This window comes from Nannospalax galili, unplaced genomic scaffold (genome assembly GCF_000622305.1).
Source record: "Nannospalax galili isolate Female #2095 unplaced genomic scaffold, S.galili_v1.0 scaffold1951, whole genome shotgun sequence".
Taxonomy (NCBI): domain Eukaryota; kingdom Metazoa; phylum Chordata; class Mammalia; order Rodentia; family Spalacidae; genus Nannospalax; species Nannospalax galili.
Window position 1 is genome coordinate 649,019 of NW_008329136.1, and position 14,377 is coordinate 663,395.

At 38.2% G+C, this 14,377-nt stretch overlaps 1 protein-coding gene across 1 annotated transcript in view; it reads right to left on the reverse strand.

Annotated features, from left to right (window-relative positions):
• Positions 1 to 14,377, reverse strand: part of Man1a2 (mannosidase alpha class 1A member 2) — a 157,484-nt gene that overhangs the window by 98,080 nt on the left and 45,027 nt on the right. Inside the window, exon 4 of the mRNA XM_008832931.3 lies at positions 6,291 to 6,409. Coding sequence (XP_008831153.1) covers positions 6,291 to 6,409 — 119 coding nt within the window. The remainder of the gene's footprint in view (positions 1 to 6,290; positions 6,410 to 14,377) is intronic.

Sequence of the window (14,377 nt, forward strand, 5' to 3'; positions counted from 1 at the left end):
TAAGAAAGTACAATGTGTAGGAATAAAACCAAAAGTTTTGGTAACAAATTGATGATATATTTTAAATTTCCCTAAAATGTAAAGTATCTACAAAAATACCATCAAACAAATATAAGGAAATTTATCACAAGTATGTAACATATAAACGTGTGTATGCATTTTACAAATATAAACATGGTATGTTTATATTTAGGTTTAGATACTAGAAAAATTGGAGGGCTGAGGAGATGGTTCAGCAGGTAACACCCTAATACATATGTAGACTGGAGTTCAGACCCCCAGCACTCATGTAAATGTCAACCAGGTGTGGCAGTCTCCCGGGTAATCCCAGTGTAGGGGAGCTAAAGACAGGAAAGAAGAAATTCCCAGAGCCAAATAGGTGAGCTCTGGGTTCAAGCGAGATACCCTGCCTCAACATATATAGTGAGAGTAATCAAGGAAGACTTTATCCACCATCAACCTCTGGCCCCTACATGCACATCTTCTTACATGTACATGCACACCACATACATATACACATATAGAAAAGGAAAAAAGCTTTCTAATACATGGAAAAAATACAAAAAAAAAACCCTAATACATATGTAAGTAGCACAAAGCATTACTTACATACAAGTGACTAATCTAAAACTAACATTTAGAGAAGTCAGTACTGGTAGGGGCAGAAGTGGCTGCTGTTAGTCAGTATGGAGAGTGCCTAAACGTCAAATTGCTGCCGTGGGATAAATACCAGTAAAGAAAATTATTTAAAAGTTACTGCCTCTGCCACATTACTACAGTTGATCTAAGTGCAGCTAGTGAGGGAGGGTGGAGATTGTGGGCTTTTGTCCTTGGGTTCTGAGAGTTAGAGTTACAGATCATAGTTCCTGTTAGGTGACCTGAGGGTCAACCACCTTCATTTTTACTCAAAACGTCTGAGGGTACAGAAGAGTGGAGAAAGTCTTACCACCTTAATACTCTCCCTTCACCATATATGAAATCTTCAAAGCAAAAGTTGAATATTTTGTTTCCTCTTTAATTGAACATCTGCCCTGTACCTGGTACTTTGCAGGTCTTTCGGGTCAGGAAAAGAGGTACAGATGACTTCACCATCTAGACTAAGACACTTGCAGTGAGCCATGGATGTCTGGAGAGCTGTGGCATCACAAAGAAGGCAGAAATTTAGTTAGAAAACCCCTACTGAAGACCTCCCAGAGGTGAAGGAGGACAAGTGAATAGCACAGCACAAATGACAGGAGCAGAAGGTCTCATTAAGAAAGAGGCATTTAGATTGGAAAGAACTGAGCCTAAAAGCCCACTTGAGAGGCTGTTAGCACAGTAATCTCGTAGAACTCCAAGCTGCCAGAAAAGGCCTAAGACTTCAAAGTGTTTATCAGTGGCTTTTCTAGGGACATGGATTCTGCTTAACTCCGAGTTTTTTGAAATGTCTGGCCCTGCGGCTGGTGTGGGCAAGGACAAGAAGGTGTCTGCCAGTATAGAAATGGGAGATGTAGGTACAGTTGTCTATCAGAGTCCCAGCATAGCACCTGGAAGTGGAGGCACAAATGGTAAAGTTTATGGGCTAAAGGATTTATGCAAGGTTAAGTGGCAGCTTTGCAGCCTTATCATAGCCCTGATGTGGGAGGTCTATGCAGAGTTCTCTGGTCATATGTTCCATCCTGTTGGCTCCTCCATCAACAGCTTTAATGCCCATGGTTGTGAACTTAACCTCTTCTTGGATCTGGATATGTAGAAAAGACTAGCCAGCCCCATAAGCCCCAGTTTCCATCCTTGGTATGGTGGTTTGAATGAGAATGTCCCCTACAGGCTCCAAGTATTTGAACATTTTGAACCCAGTTGGTGGTGCTGTTTTGGGAGGACATAGAAGGTGGGGCCATGCTGCAGGAAGAACCTCAGTAGGGGAAAGGTTTAGAGGGGGTCTTAAGCCTTGCTGAATTTTCAGTTATTCTCTGCTTCCTGAGCCTGCTTGGCAATGTGAACACTCAGCTTCAGGACCTACTCCAGCCACCTCTGCCACCATGCCTCCCTGCCATGATGGACTTTTGCCCCTTTGGAACTGTAAGCTAAATAAACTCTTCCTTTTATAAATTCTCTTGGTCACATTATTTTATCACAACAACAGAAAAGTAGCTAATACACTTGGACTCAGTCCTTTCTTCCCCACCATATCCTGAAGCCCTGGCCTACACAGCTTTCCTCTAATTCATAACCTCCAATATTCTGAAGGACTGGACTTCAAAACCTTCCAGGCCCTATATCCTTAAAAGTCCCCATAGTCTTTACCAGTCTCAATACTATTCAAAAGTCACATAATCCAAAGTCTCTTCTGAGACTCAAGGCAATCTCTTAACTGTAAGCCTCTGCATAATCAAAAGACAAATTACATACTCCCAACATACAGTGGAACCGAATACAAATTCCCATTCCAAAAGGGAGGAGTATATAGTGAGGAAATACTGGACCAAAACAAGACCAAAAACCTTCCTCCCTGATACCTCAGACTCTGGACTCAGCTTTGGTCTTTGAGCTGTTGCCTCACCCTAGTCCTACCTCCAGGCTCACCACTAAAGTAAGAGGGGAGGAAGGGCAAGAAGGGCCTAGAATTAGCAGAGACCCCAAGGGGAGAAGTCAGAGGAGCAGAACTACTGAGATCTGTTCTCTGGGGCTGGGTCCTTGAGGTGCACAAAATACACTGCTCTCCACCTGGAGCTCTGTAGTCAAGTTCTACTATCAGCTTTTGGGTCTGCATGGTGGCATCACCCTCAGTACCTAGCTTGCCTTGCATAAACCAGTTTTCTTAGTCTGTTCTGAGCTGGAGGAGCAAATCAGGACCCTTGTGTCTACTCTCTACTACTGCACTCCCGGCTGAAAACTGTCAGGGAGTAGATTTCTTTTATAGAGCTACATCTTGATGTTGCTCATGATCTATTTCCTTCAGACCAGAGAGACTGCTGTGCTGCTCACTGTGGCCTACTTTACCCAGAAAACAGGTGAAGGGGAACAGGTATAAGTAATGGTTGGGATGCCTCAAGACTAGAGCCAAGCACCAACATGGAGACCCTCAGTTCCCTACTTGCCCAGTTCTCTTCCTGTGACTCTTGTTTAGATCTCTGTGACTCCTGCTATCTCCCCAAAAGGGTCAAGTATTGTTACGTAGTGGCAGACAGTCTCCCCTCTAATGTCTGGGGAGATTCAGCACCATGAATTTCCAGGGCTCCTGTGATGTGCATCACAAAAAGCAGCCAGCCAGGTAGCTGGAGTCCATAGAACTGCTACAAGGCAGCAGCCACTTATTGTAGAAGCCTCCACTCACTACCAGCAACATGCCCTCCAGGGTCAAGGCTGAAGGCTGCTCTGCCTCAACAGTTAGCTCCCGGTTGTCTGTCACATCCATCCATCCATCCATCCATCCATCCATCCATCCATCCATCCATCCATCCATCCATCCACTTCCTCCAGTTCACTGCTGCTCTCGTTCACACGTTAAGGGAAGCACTGGAATGCCATATAGAGCCAGAAACCCAAGACGCCATAGTCAGAAGTGGGTAGGACTGATAAGTCTACTCAAGGAGACACAAGTAAAAGATTTAAACTAGATGGACTGAAAAAGAGCTAAAAGGGGAAAGAGGAACAGCAGGGATGTACAAGAGACGACAGTGAATATGGAGTGAAAGAACTGGTTACTGAAGGTGGAGAGACACCTCAAAGACTGGGCCACATGGAGATCTGCGCAACCAGAGGAGCCACCCCTAATGACCAGAAAGTTATCTAAACATGCTTACTAAGCAGATGCCCACGGGACATGAGGTGATCCAAGAAGGGTCTTAGGGTGAGATAGGGAAGGGGGCATTACACCCCACATTAGTGAGCTGGCCCCGTGCCTTGAGGCAACAAGTACAGTAGGGGTAGCAGCATGCCTAGAGACAACCACAACAGCAAACTACAGAAGGTGGCAGAGGTACCAGCAAAGGAGTAGAGTGGCTGTCGACGGAGGCTTGGGTAACCCAGGAGCAGAGAGAACTGAACCGTGATGCAAAGAAGAAACACACACACACACATACCCACGCACGCACACACGTATGCACGCACCAGCCTAGAGCAGAGAGAACTGAACCGTGATGCAAAGAAGAAACACGCGCACACACACACAGAGAGACACACACACACACATACCCACGCACGCACACACGTATGCACGCACCAGCCTTTATGGCCTCAGCTTTCCAGGCTGATCAATCTCATACTGTGGCTCCATTCCAGGAATCCCAAGCCTATTACCTGATTATCACCATTTTTACAAGTTTTTCCTCCCTCAAACACTTCAAAATCTCCTCGAGTGAGGAGATGGATCCTACAGGACAATAAAACTGGTTTAATGCAAAAATTAATGAAAATGTATAATTAATTTTTAACAAAAAATTAAGGGGAAAACAGTTTACTCTGAAGTCTTCCCAACATCCGTAGGCAGAACACCACCGGTTGCTAAGGTAAATATTTTTCCCAATATAAAACTTTCACAATATGATGTAACTGTTAAATACTTTTTAATTTTTGTGTGTGTGCATGTGTCTGTGTGTCCACTTCTAATATGAGTATTTAAAGTCATAGCCAGACACCCCCCCACAACTCTTCTGACATTTCACCACTTAAGACTTCTCTGATTTACTTTATCATGTCAACCTATTCCCCAAACTGGCAAACTGGTGGCTTGCATGTCAGTCTTCACACTTAAACTCTTGTACCTGGCAGTTTTCCCCTCATCTAGCTAAGTGAACCCATCTATCACTTCTTACAGGTCTCTGAACAAGTATCACCTTACCAAAATTTTTGCCTGGGGCTGAAGAGATGGCCAGCCATTAAGAGCACTGGCAGCTCTTGCAGAGGACCCCAGTTTGGTTCCCAGTACCCAACTTGACAGCTAACAACCACCCCAACTCCAATTCCAGAGGATCCAACGCCCTCTTCTGGCTTCTACAGGCACTCTGCATACATGGGTACAATTACATACATGCAGGCAAGACACTCATACATTTAAAATAAAAACAAATCGATTATTTCAAAAAAAATTTTTTTGGCCTGGCCACTCTATAAAATAGCAATCGTGTAATCATCCATCAATAATATCCTTTACCCTATATTACATTTTCAAGTAACACATCATTTTACGATACAATTATTTATAAAATTCTTATCTGCCCTCATTAGAGAAAGAGATAAAGTTCTAGACAGAAGAACCAGAGAAGAGATATACTGAAAAAGTAATGACAGAATCTTGTAAAGCTGATGAAAACATAAATCCTCATTTTGAGTCTTTGAAGTATAATTCACACATAACAATAACAGGGAAAAAAACAAGGGGTAAGATAGAGTACCTTTTAACAACTAGACTGACAAATACTTTTGATATAATGAAATAAGCAGAAAGACTGGAAAGCTGCTTTTAAAGGCAAAAGAAAATCATCTCAAACCTCCAATTCTATTCTCGGCTATAGTATCTATTAACATAGCTTTACAGCCATGTGTGTATGGCTTCCCTTGGGTATTGTCTCAAAATGTCACCGTGATAAAGAGTTCTCCGATAGCCAATATAAAACAGCAAGACTCCACCACGCCACTTACTCCAATCATGTGTTCTCTATTAGCAGTAGGAGGAGGAGGAGTATAAACTAAGTACTTATAAAGTAGTTTATTAGTCTCCTGATGTCTTTGGTTCATTGCTTTGCCCTTTAATTATTACCCTATAATGCTAAGATACTGCCTCAAATGATAAAAGCAAGAAATAAGAGTTTGAGAAAAAGTATTTTATACAAAAATTATGTAACAAACGATAATCCCAAAAGAGGAGATTTAGTATGAGGATTTCAATAAGCTGCTAATACCATGCTGAAAATGACATAATAAGCATCTTAGACCATTAGAACTACTATAAGAAAATAGCGTAAACCATGTAGTTCATAAATAATGGAAATTTATTTATCACACTTCTGGAAACTGGGAAGTCCAAGATCAGTGTACCAGTCGAGTGAGGGCCTACTCAACTGGTTCACAGAGGGCATTTCTGTGACTTCGCATGGAGGAAGGGGCAAACCAGTTCTCTGGAAACTATTTTATAAGGGCATTAATTATACTCATGAAGGCTCTGTCCTGATGACCTACTCACCTCCCAAGGACCTTTCCTAATACCAGGTTAGTGAGAGGTTTCAACATGAATTTTGGGAGGATACAAGTTTCGAATCAGTCCTTTCATAGTCAATTTAAGAGATTAGATGAATTATCAATAGTATACGCACCACACTGAAATCAAGGTTGTTTTCAATCCATCTTTGCCCATCTATGAATTCATCATGAAGTCCCATGATATAAAGGGTATCCAAAGCATCCACTATGGTGGCACCCATCTGTGAACTTCCTATATTTAGGAGGAAAAGACAGCTATTGTTAAAAACATCCCTTCATATAAGGCCTATTTTAGGTTTGTTTGTTTTTGTGTGTGTGTGTGTGTGTGTGTGTGTGTGTGTGTAATAAGTTAAAGAATGTAAGTATCAAAAAAGAATGTTATTCTTCACTTCTATGAAACTAGGTTGTAGAAACAGTTTGATATAGTTTACAAAAGATACTATATTGGGAACTAATAGAAAAATAAATGAAAATGAATAGTTCTATTCTCCTTAGTTTTCTGCCTTGGTCAGAATACAACTATATAATTAAATATGAAAAATAAAAAAGGTGGGGTTGGTTCAAGAAAAGAGGAGAGCTGTTCAAAATAAGCTAAATCATGAAACAAGCTATGTCCTTCTGGTTCAAAGTCACAGAAAGGAGGGAGTATATATGCATATATGTGTATGATATAATATACCTATGATAGATACATATATGCCTATTTTTATATATGTAGTATATTTATATATAATAATTCATATGGATACATAATAATGGAATAGAAGTTATAATAATCTTTAATAATCAAAAACCAGGTAAAGCATACAGAAAATGGAGGCCATAAAGTAGAATGTACATAGAAAAAAAAAATCAAAATAATGTATCATCTATTCTTAATATCCTAAAAAAATGTTTTGGAGAGAAAAGCAAGGAAGAAAAGAGGAATTACCTGAACAAAGCGAACACAACAGATAATAAAAACAGACACGGAACACACAAGAAGGCAGGCCACCTTCCTTCTTTCTTTCTTTTTTTTTTTTCCTCGTGGCGGGGAAATGCCTAAAACTAAATTTTTCCCCTTAATGGCTGAAAGCTATATACCATTTTTTGATGGTTGTTCTTAAGTTACATGCTATTTTCTGTTCATATGTTCCTAATTATTTCCTCAATTTATCAGTAAGTAAGTCTATCTTTCCCTTAATAAGACAATCCTCCAACACACTGAAAAAACCTACGTGGTCTTCTCCCAATCCAATTCATGACAGTATCATCTAGAATGTTAGTTTTGAGTTGTTACACAGGTAATTTTCATTTATTTTTCTTGATCCTCAGCTCTTTACTAAGATGAAAACTTTATCAGCCACTTAATCACTCATGCAGTCATCTCTCGTGTAATTTTTTGAAAGCATCTAAAAAAATTTTTTTCGCATTTTATTCAGAATATCTCAAACGCATTTTAAATCTCTGACAGTACTCTTTTGCTTTACTGATACTGTACAGGAGTTTATGCTCGTAAGTTACCGAGTCATTTCTCTGCCCTACAGTTGCATACTGACTGAAGAGACTGACTATCTTAGAAGGAAAAAGGCCTGACTGAGCTCCCTGTTCTGAACCATTCTGGTGATTACACAGGACAGATTGTGCCAGAGCTAGAAACCCAAGGAGGAGAAGAGTTAAAACGAAATTACAGTCATCACTATGGTTGTTTAGCTAGACAACTCAAGATTTCAATTGAAAAGAAAACTGGGAAAGCCTAAAACTACTCCTGGGTCAAAGAAACAGAAAAATATGGCATTGTAAAATATATAACATTTTTAAATTATGGGAATCTCAAAAGGTTCTCAGAGAAAAACTGGTTAACTTTAAAAATTTGTACTCTTTAATAGGAACAAACACTACTACTAAGAAAAAGAGAAAAATAAATAAAGATGAACAACAAAGTAGAAAAATTAGGCAAAGAATGGTGGTGCACGCCTTTAATCTCAGCACTCAGGAAGAAGAGGCAGGTGGATCTCTGTGAGTCCATGCCAGCCTGGTCTACATAGTGAAACCTTGTCACAAAAAAAGTATAAGAATTAGAAAACTAAAGGCGGAAATAAATTAGAAGTGAAGAAAAGTATCAAAATGATTTATTTGAGAGTTCTATAAAAAGAACCATAATACAGTAAATCTATTATTAACCTAGTTTTTCAAAAGAAAACAAAAAACAAGAAACAAAGGTATCACACCTTTCAAGGAAATAAAGAAAATTATAAAAGTCCCATTTTATTTTCACAATGTTTCAAAATCTTAGATTAATAAAACTAGGATCTTTCTGATAATATCTATTACCAAGTTTCCAAAGAATCAATCACTAAAGAAGTACCACACACATTCTAAAATTTCATAAAATAAATTCCATTTCAAATTTAATGTTGATAATTTCCTACTCAAAACAAATGTTGATGGAACAAAGGCAAAAAGAACTTAAAATTTAATTCATAATTTCTGTATGCCACTGACCAACAAAAACTTATTTAATCAAAAAAATAAAACAGCGCGGTGGGACATGCCTTTAATTCCAGCACTCAGGAGGCAGAGGTAGGCGGATCTCTGTGAGTTTGAGGCCAGCCTGGTCTACAAAGCAAGTTTCAGGCCAGTTGGGACTACAGGGAGACCCTGTCTCAAAAAAGACAAAAGAAAAAAGAAAGGAAAAGAATAGAAAAAAAAAAAATAGTACCTAATCTCACTTGTATCAGAGAAATAGCTAGAGACTAAATTGGTAGGCTATTTGGTAGGCTTAACTTTAAGTGGATATATAGACTCTAGATTATGACATAAATTTTAATTTTCCTGATTACTAATATATTAGGTTAGTATAAAAGTAATTTCTATTTTTGCTTTGTTAAAACTTGTCATTTAATAGCCAGACATGGTGGTGCAGGCCTTTTTAGCCCCAGCACTTGGGAGGCAGGTACAGGAGGATCTCTGTGAGATTGAAGCCAGCCTAGTCTACATGGTGAGTTCCAGGCTAGTTGGTGCTACAGGGAGACCCTGTCTCAAAAAAAAAAAAAAAAAAAAAAAAGCCATTTAATACATTCTTAATAAATGTGGGTGTGTTATATATCATTTTTTAATGCACAATGATCTCACTTTATGGTTTTCTGCCAAGGGTATTACTTGCTGTTTATTTTATACTATGGAAATGTCAGACAAAAGGCAAGTTTGAGTGATTTTCTTATTTGAGTTCAAAACGGGTAACAAAGCAGTACAGAAAACTTGCACAATATCACATTTGGTCTAGGAACTGCCAAGGAACGTACAGTACAGTGGTGGCTCCAGAAGTTTTGCCAAAAAGCCAAGAACCTTGAAGATGAGAAGTGTAGGGCAGTCCATCAGAAGCTGCCAATGCCAACTGAGAGCAGTTATCCAAGCTGATCCTCTTACAACTACAGGAGAAGCTGCCAAAGAACTCAATGTGGACCATTCAGAAAAGGGCAAAAGCTTAGTGTGTGCTTCATGACCTGACCAAAAATACAAAGTATCACTATTTTCAACTGATGTCCTCCCTTATGCTATGCAACAACAACCCATTTCCAAACTGGATTATGACTGATAATGAAAAGTGAACTGTGTATGACAACTGGCCATGACCAGCTCAGTGGTTGGGCCAGAAATTCCAAAGCACTTCCCAAAACCAAACTTGCACTAAAAAGTATGCTTGGCAAATCAATAAGATATGCCAAAAACTGCAATCTCTGCAGTTGCCATTGGTCAATAGAAAGGGCCCAATTCCTCTCCAGGACAACGCCTGATTGCAAGGTCCCACAACCAATGCTTCAAAAGTTGAATGAATTGGGCTGTGATGATCCACCACATTCACCTCATTTCTCACCAACCACCACTTCTAAAAGCATCTCAACAATTTCAACACAACCAGCAGCATACACAAAATGCTTTCCAAAATTCGTGAATTCCAAATCAAAGACTTTTACACTATAGGAATAAACAGTTTTCTGTACGGCAAAATATATTGATTGTAGTAGTTCCTATTTCCTATTTTGATTAATAAAGATATATTTGAGCTTAGTTATAATAATTTAAAATTCACAGTCTGAAACCACAAATCCTTTTGCACCAACCTAGTACTTACTGGCTTAGTTATACACTTCTTTACTGGAGAATTATTCAGATATTTTGGGTACATCCTTTTCCATGTATTGCAGATATCTTTTCCTAGCCTGCTGCTTGTCTGTTTTTTTTTTTAATGTCTTTGGGAACAGAAATGTTTCTCATTCCAAAATTCTTTTCACTTATGCTTGGTGCTCTTTGATATTCTAAAACTTCCTGAGGCTGGAAAGAAAGTTCAGGGTTAAGAGTGCATGCTGCTCCTCCAAAGGACCTAAGTTTCCAACACCCACCTCAGCAGACTCACAACTGCCTGTAACTCCAGGGAATCTGATGCCTTCTCCTGGTCTCCATGGGCACCTGAGCTTACATGCACATATCCCACATAGATACACACAGATATAGACAAAAACTTAAAAATAATCTTTAAAGAAAATCCTTACTTACCTCAAGGTCATAAGGGTATTCTCAAATGTTTTCTACTAGAAGTTTTATATTTTAGATCTATGACCAATTTCAAAGTAACTTTCGTATACAATGTTACAGGAACAGTCAAGTTCCATTACTTTTCCAAGTAAATATCCATTTGATAGAGCATAGTTTGTTAGAAACTATCCTTTAGCCACTGAATGACTTTAACACCTTTTCTGAAGATCTGTTGGTGCCATGTGTGCAGCTGCTTTCTCATGGTATCTGTGCCTTAAAAAAAAAATTTTTTTTTCATCTTTTTGAGATAGGGTCTCCCTGTAGCCTCAACTGGCCTGGAACTCACTATGTAAACCAGGCTGGCCTCTAACTCATAGAAATGCACCTGCCTCTGCCTCCCAGTGCTGGGATTAAAGGCATGCGCCACCATGCCCAGCTCAAAATTATGTGTATGAGTGGGTTTTTGTTTTGTTTTTTGAGACAGGGTCTTTCTGTAGCCCCTGCTGGCCTGGAACTCATTATGCAGACCAGGCTGGCCTTAAATTCACAGAGATCTGCCTGCCTCTTCTGTGCCTATCCTTATGTTAAAACCATACTGTTCTCATTACCGCTGCTTTATGATAAATCTTAAAATCAGATAATATAAATCCTTCAACTTTGTTCTTTACTAAAATTTGCTCTGACTACTGTGCTTTGCATTTTCACACTAGTTTTGGAATCAGCTTATTAAGCTGTATTGCAAAGCTTAATATCATTTTTACTGTAATTACTTTGACCTAAAAATGATTTTGAAAGAAGACATCTCAACAATATTGAATTCCATTTCAATCCCACATGAAAAACTCTCCATTTATTTAATTCCTTTTAAATTTCTTATAATAACAACCTACAGTTTTCAGCATATGGGTTCTGCATATTTATCAGATTCATCAACATGTACTTCATATTTCTGATACTGTCACAAGTATCACTATCTTTTCAACAATATCTGTAACTAGTTATTACTAGTATATAGAAATATAGTTGACTCTGTTTGGTGATTATTTATCCTCATAAAATGTTTGTCTAACAGATTCCTCAGAATCACTTTCATGGAAAATCATGTTGAATACCAGCAATGACAACTTCACTTCTTAATTTCTAATCTTTATCCCTTTACTCGTCTTAGTGCACTGGTCACAACCCACCGTATAATGTGACACAGAAGAGAGAGAACAGCCATCCTTACCTAGCACACAAGCTTAGAATGTCTCTAGCCCTTCAGGTATGAGGTAGGGGAAAATTTTCTATGTGTATTGCTTCCACTATTTTGAAATTCCTGTTAATAAGGCTGGAGAAATTCCTTCTAGCAGTATGTCCTGAGAATTTTTATTATAGATGCACAGTGAATGTCATGAAACTTTATCTACTGAGCTAATGTATTTTTTTCCTCTAATTTCCATGGTACACTGCATTATACTAACCAACTACCAAGTGATAACTCAACCATGCATCCTTAAGACAAACTCCATTTAGTTGGACTTCAACATTCCTTCCTCAATAACTGGCAGAATTATCAGACAGAAAATCAGTGAAAATAGAGACAATCTGAACAATCCCTTAACTAATGAACTGTGACACCCCAAAACACTCATAATAACAAGATGATATATTTATACAAATTACAAGAACAAATGGGAAATTTATGATGATAGACCATATTCTCAATCATAAAGCAAACCTAAAACTATTTAAAATCACATGCAAAAATCAGATAAAGTACTGTTTTCTGGCCATTGCAGAATTCAAACTAGAAAACAACAACAAAAAGTCAAAAGAATAATCTCTAGAAAAACGTGAAAAGCATCTTTCTCAAGGAAAAATTTTAAATATACTTAACTGAAGAAAAATAACAAAAACCTCTAGGAAAAAGCTAAGTGATTAGGAAAGATATAGCTTTAATTCATTATATTAAAGCTCTCAAATCAACAATCTAGAATTATACTTTGGGGGTGGAGCTCAGTAGGAGTGTGCTTGATTAACATGGTTAAGGCCTTGAGCTCCATCCCTAGCACATATGAGTGCGTACATACATACACGTACACACACGCACACACACATGCACCCCAGAAAACACAAAACTTATTCAGGCTGAAATAATTACATTGAATGGCTCTTGTAATTAGAAAAACTGAAATTGTAGTTTACAAAAACCTTTGAGAAAAAAATCCCCAGGTTTTAGTTTCACTGGCAAATTACATTAAGTATTTAGGAAGAAATAAAATGAATCTAAACACTGTCTTACAGGAAAACAAAGAGTGTATCACTTCACAATTAATTTTAAGAGATCAACATTAACCTGATATCAAAACAAGACAAAAAGATAATATAACAAAAATACAAATTATCAGGGTTAGAGAGATGTTTCAGCAGTTAAAAACACAAGCTGCTCTTGTATTAGACCCAGCTTCAGTTCCCAGCATCCAATGGCAGCTGACTGCCTGTTACTCCAGTTCCAGGGGGATCCAAAACCCTCTTCTGGCCTCTGTAGGCACAGCGTGCACAAGTATACATATATTCAGGCAAAACACTCAATACACATTTGAAAAAAGAAAAAAAAAACTCCCCAAGAAAACATTTTTAAATAAAGACTATCCCTCATGAACATGAAAATTAAAATATTAGCAAATCAAACCCTAGTTAAATGTGAAATGAAAAAATACTATTTCTATACGTAAATATATACATACATATGCAAAATAAAAACAACTTTTAAAAAGCATTGAAAAGTCAAATAGCCTTTACTAAATCAAAATTTTTCTTTTTAAATGCAAAAAAAAGGCCTCTATGTAACATAACTCTACATATTCTCCAGAATATCTAAATAAAAAGAATTCATTCTGGCCCAGTATGGTGGAACAAGCCTGCAATTCTAGCACTTGGGAAGCTGAAGAAGGGGAATCATGAGTTACAGACCAACATAAGCTACACAGCAAGACCCTGTCTCAGAAAACCAAAGTATTGGTTCTAGTCATTTTTGTAGCACCCAGTATCAGTGTACTAGAGCAGCAGCAGTTTCTTCTCCCAACACGTGGTCTCAGCAGAAGGCTTTAAGTGGGGAAACAAGTGAATCCCTTTCTTACGGATAAAGCCTTGAGCACAAGATTCAGCTAAAGAAAACAAGGAACAAGGATCCCTTCGATCATTTTCCAAGAAACCCAAGTACGTCTTCTACTCTACTCATGCAGTAATATGAAGATCTGATGCCTCAAACTGATGCAGCCTACCCTGGTAGGAAGCCAGCTGCCATCAGTACACAAAGGAAAGAGATAAGGAAAAAGTTTTACTGGAATCAGATCTATAGACCATGACCTCACTGAGCTGACTGGATTTCTACTTTAGTTTAAGTCATTTTGAAATGAATTTTTGTTATCTGGACATAGCATCCTGTGATCGCAAGGACTAAGGAGACAGAAGGCAAAGGAACACTGGTATCAGAAACCATATAAAAGAACTGTTTAAAAGTCAAAGTTAAGGGGCGAAACAGACACGTTTTATGTTACCTTTCCCCTGTAACCTGTAATATTGTGAGTAAAAGTTCAACATCTGAATGTTTTTTTTTTTTTAAAAAAAAAAAAACATAAAAAAAAAAAAAAAAAAAAACCCCTTTATACAATCCATGGGATAAAGCTGATTTCTTTGATAA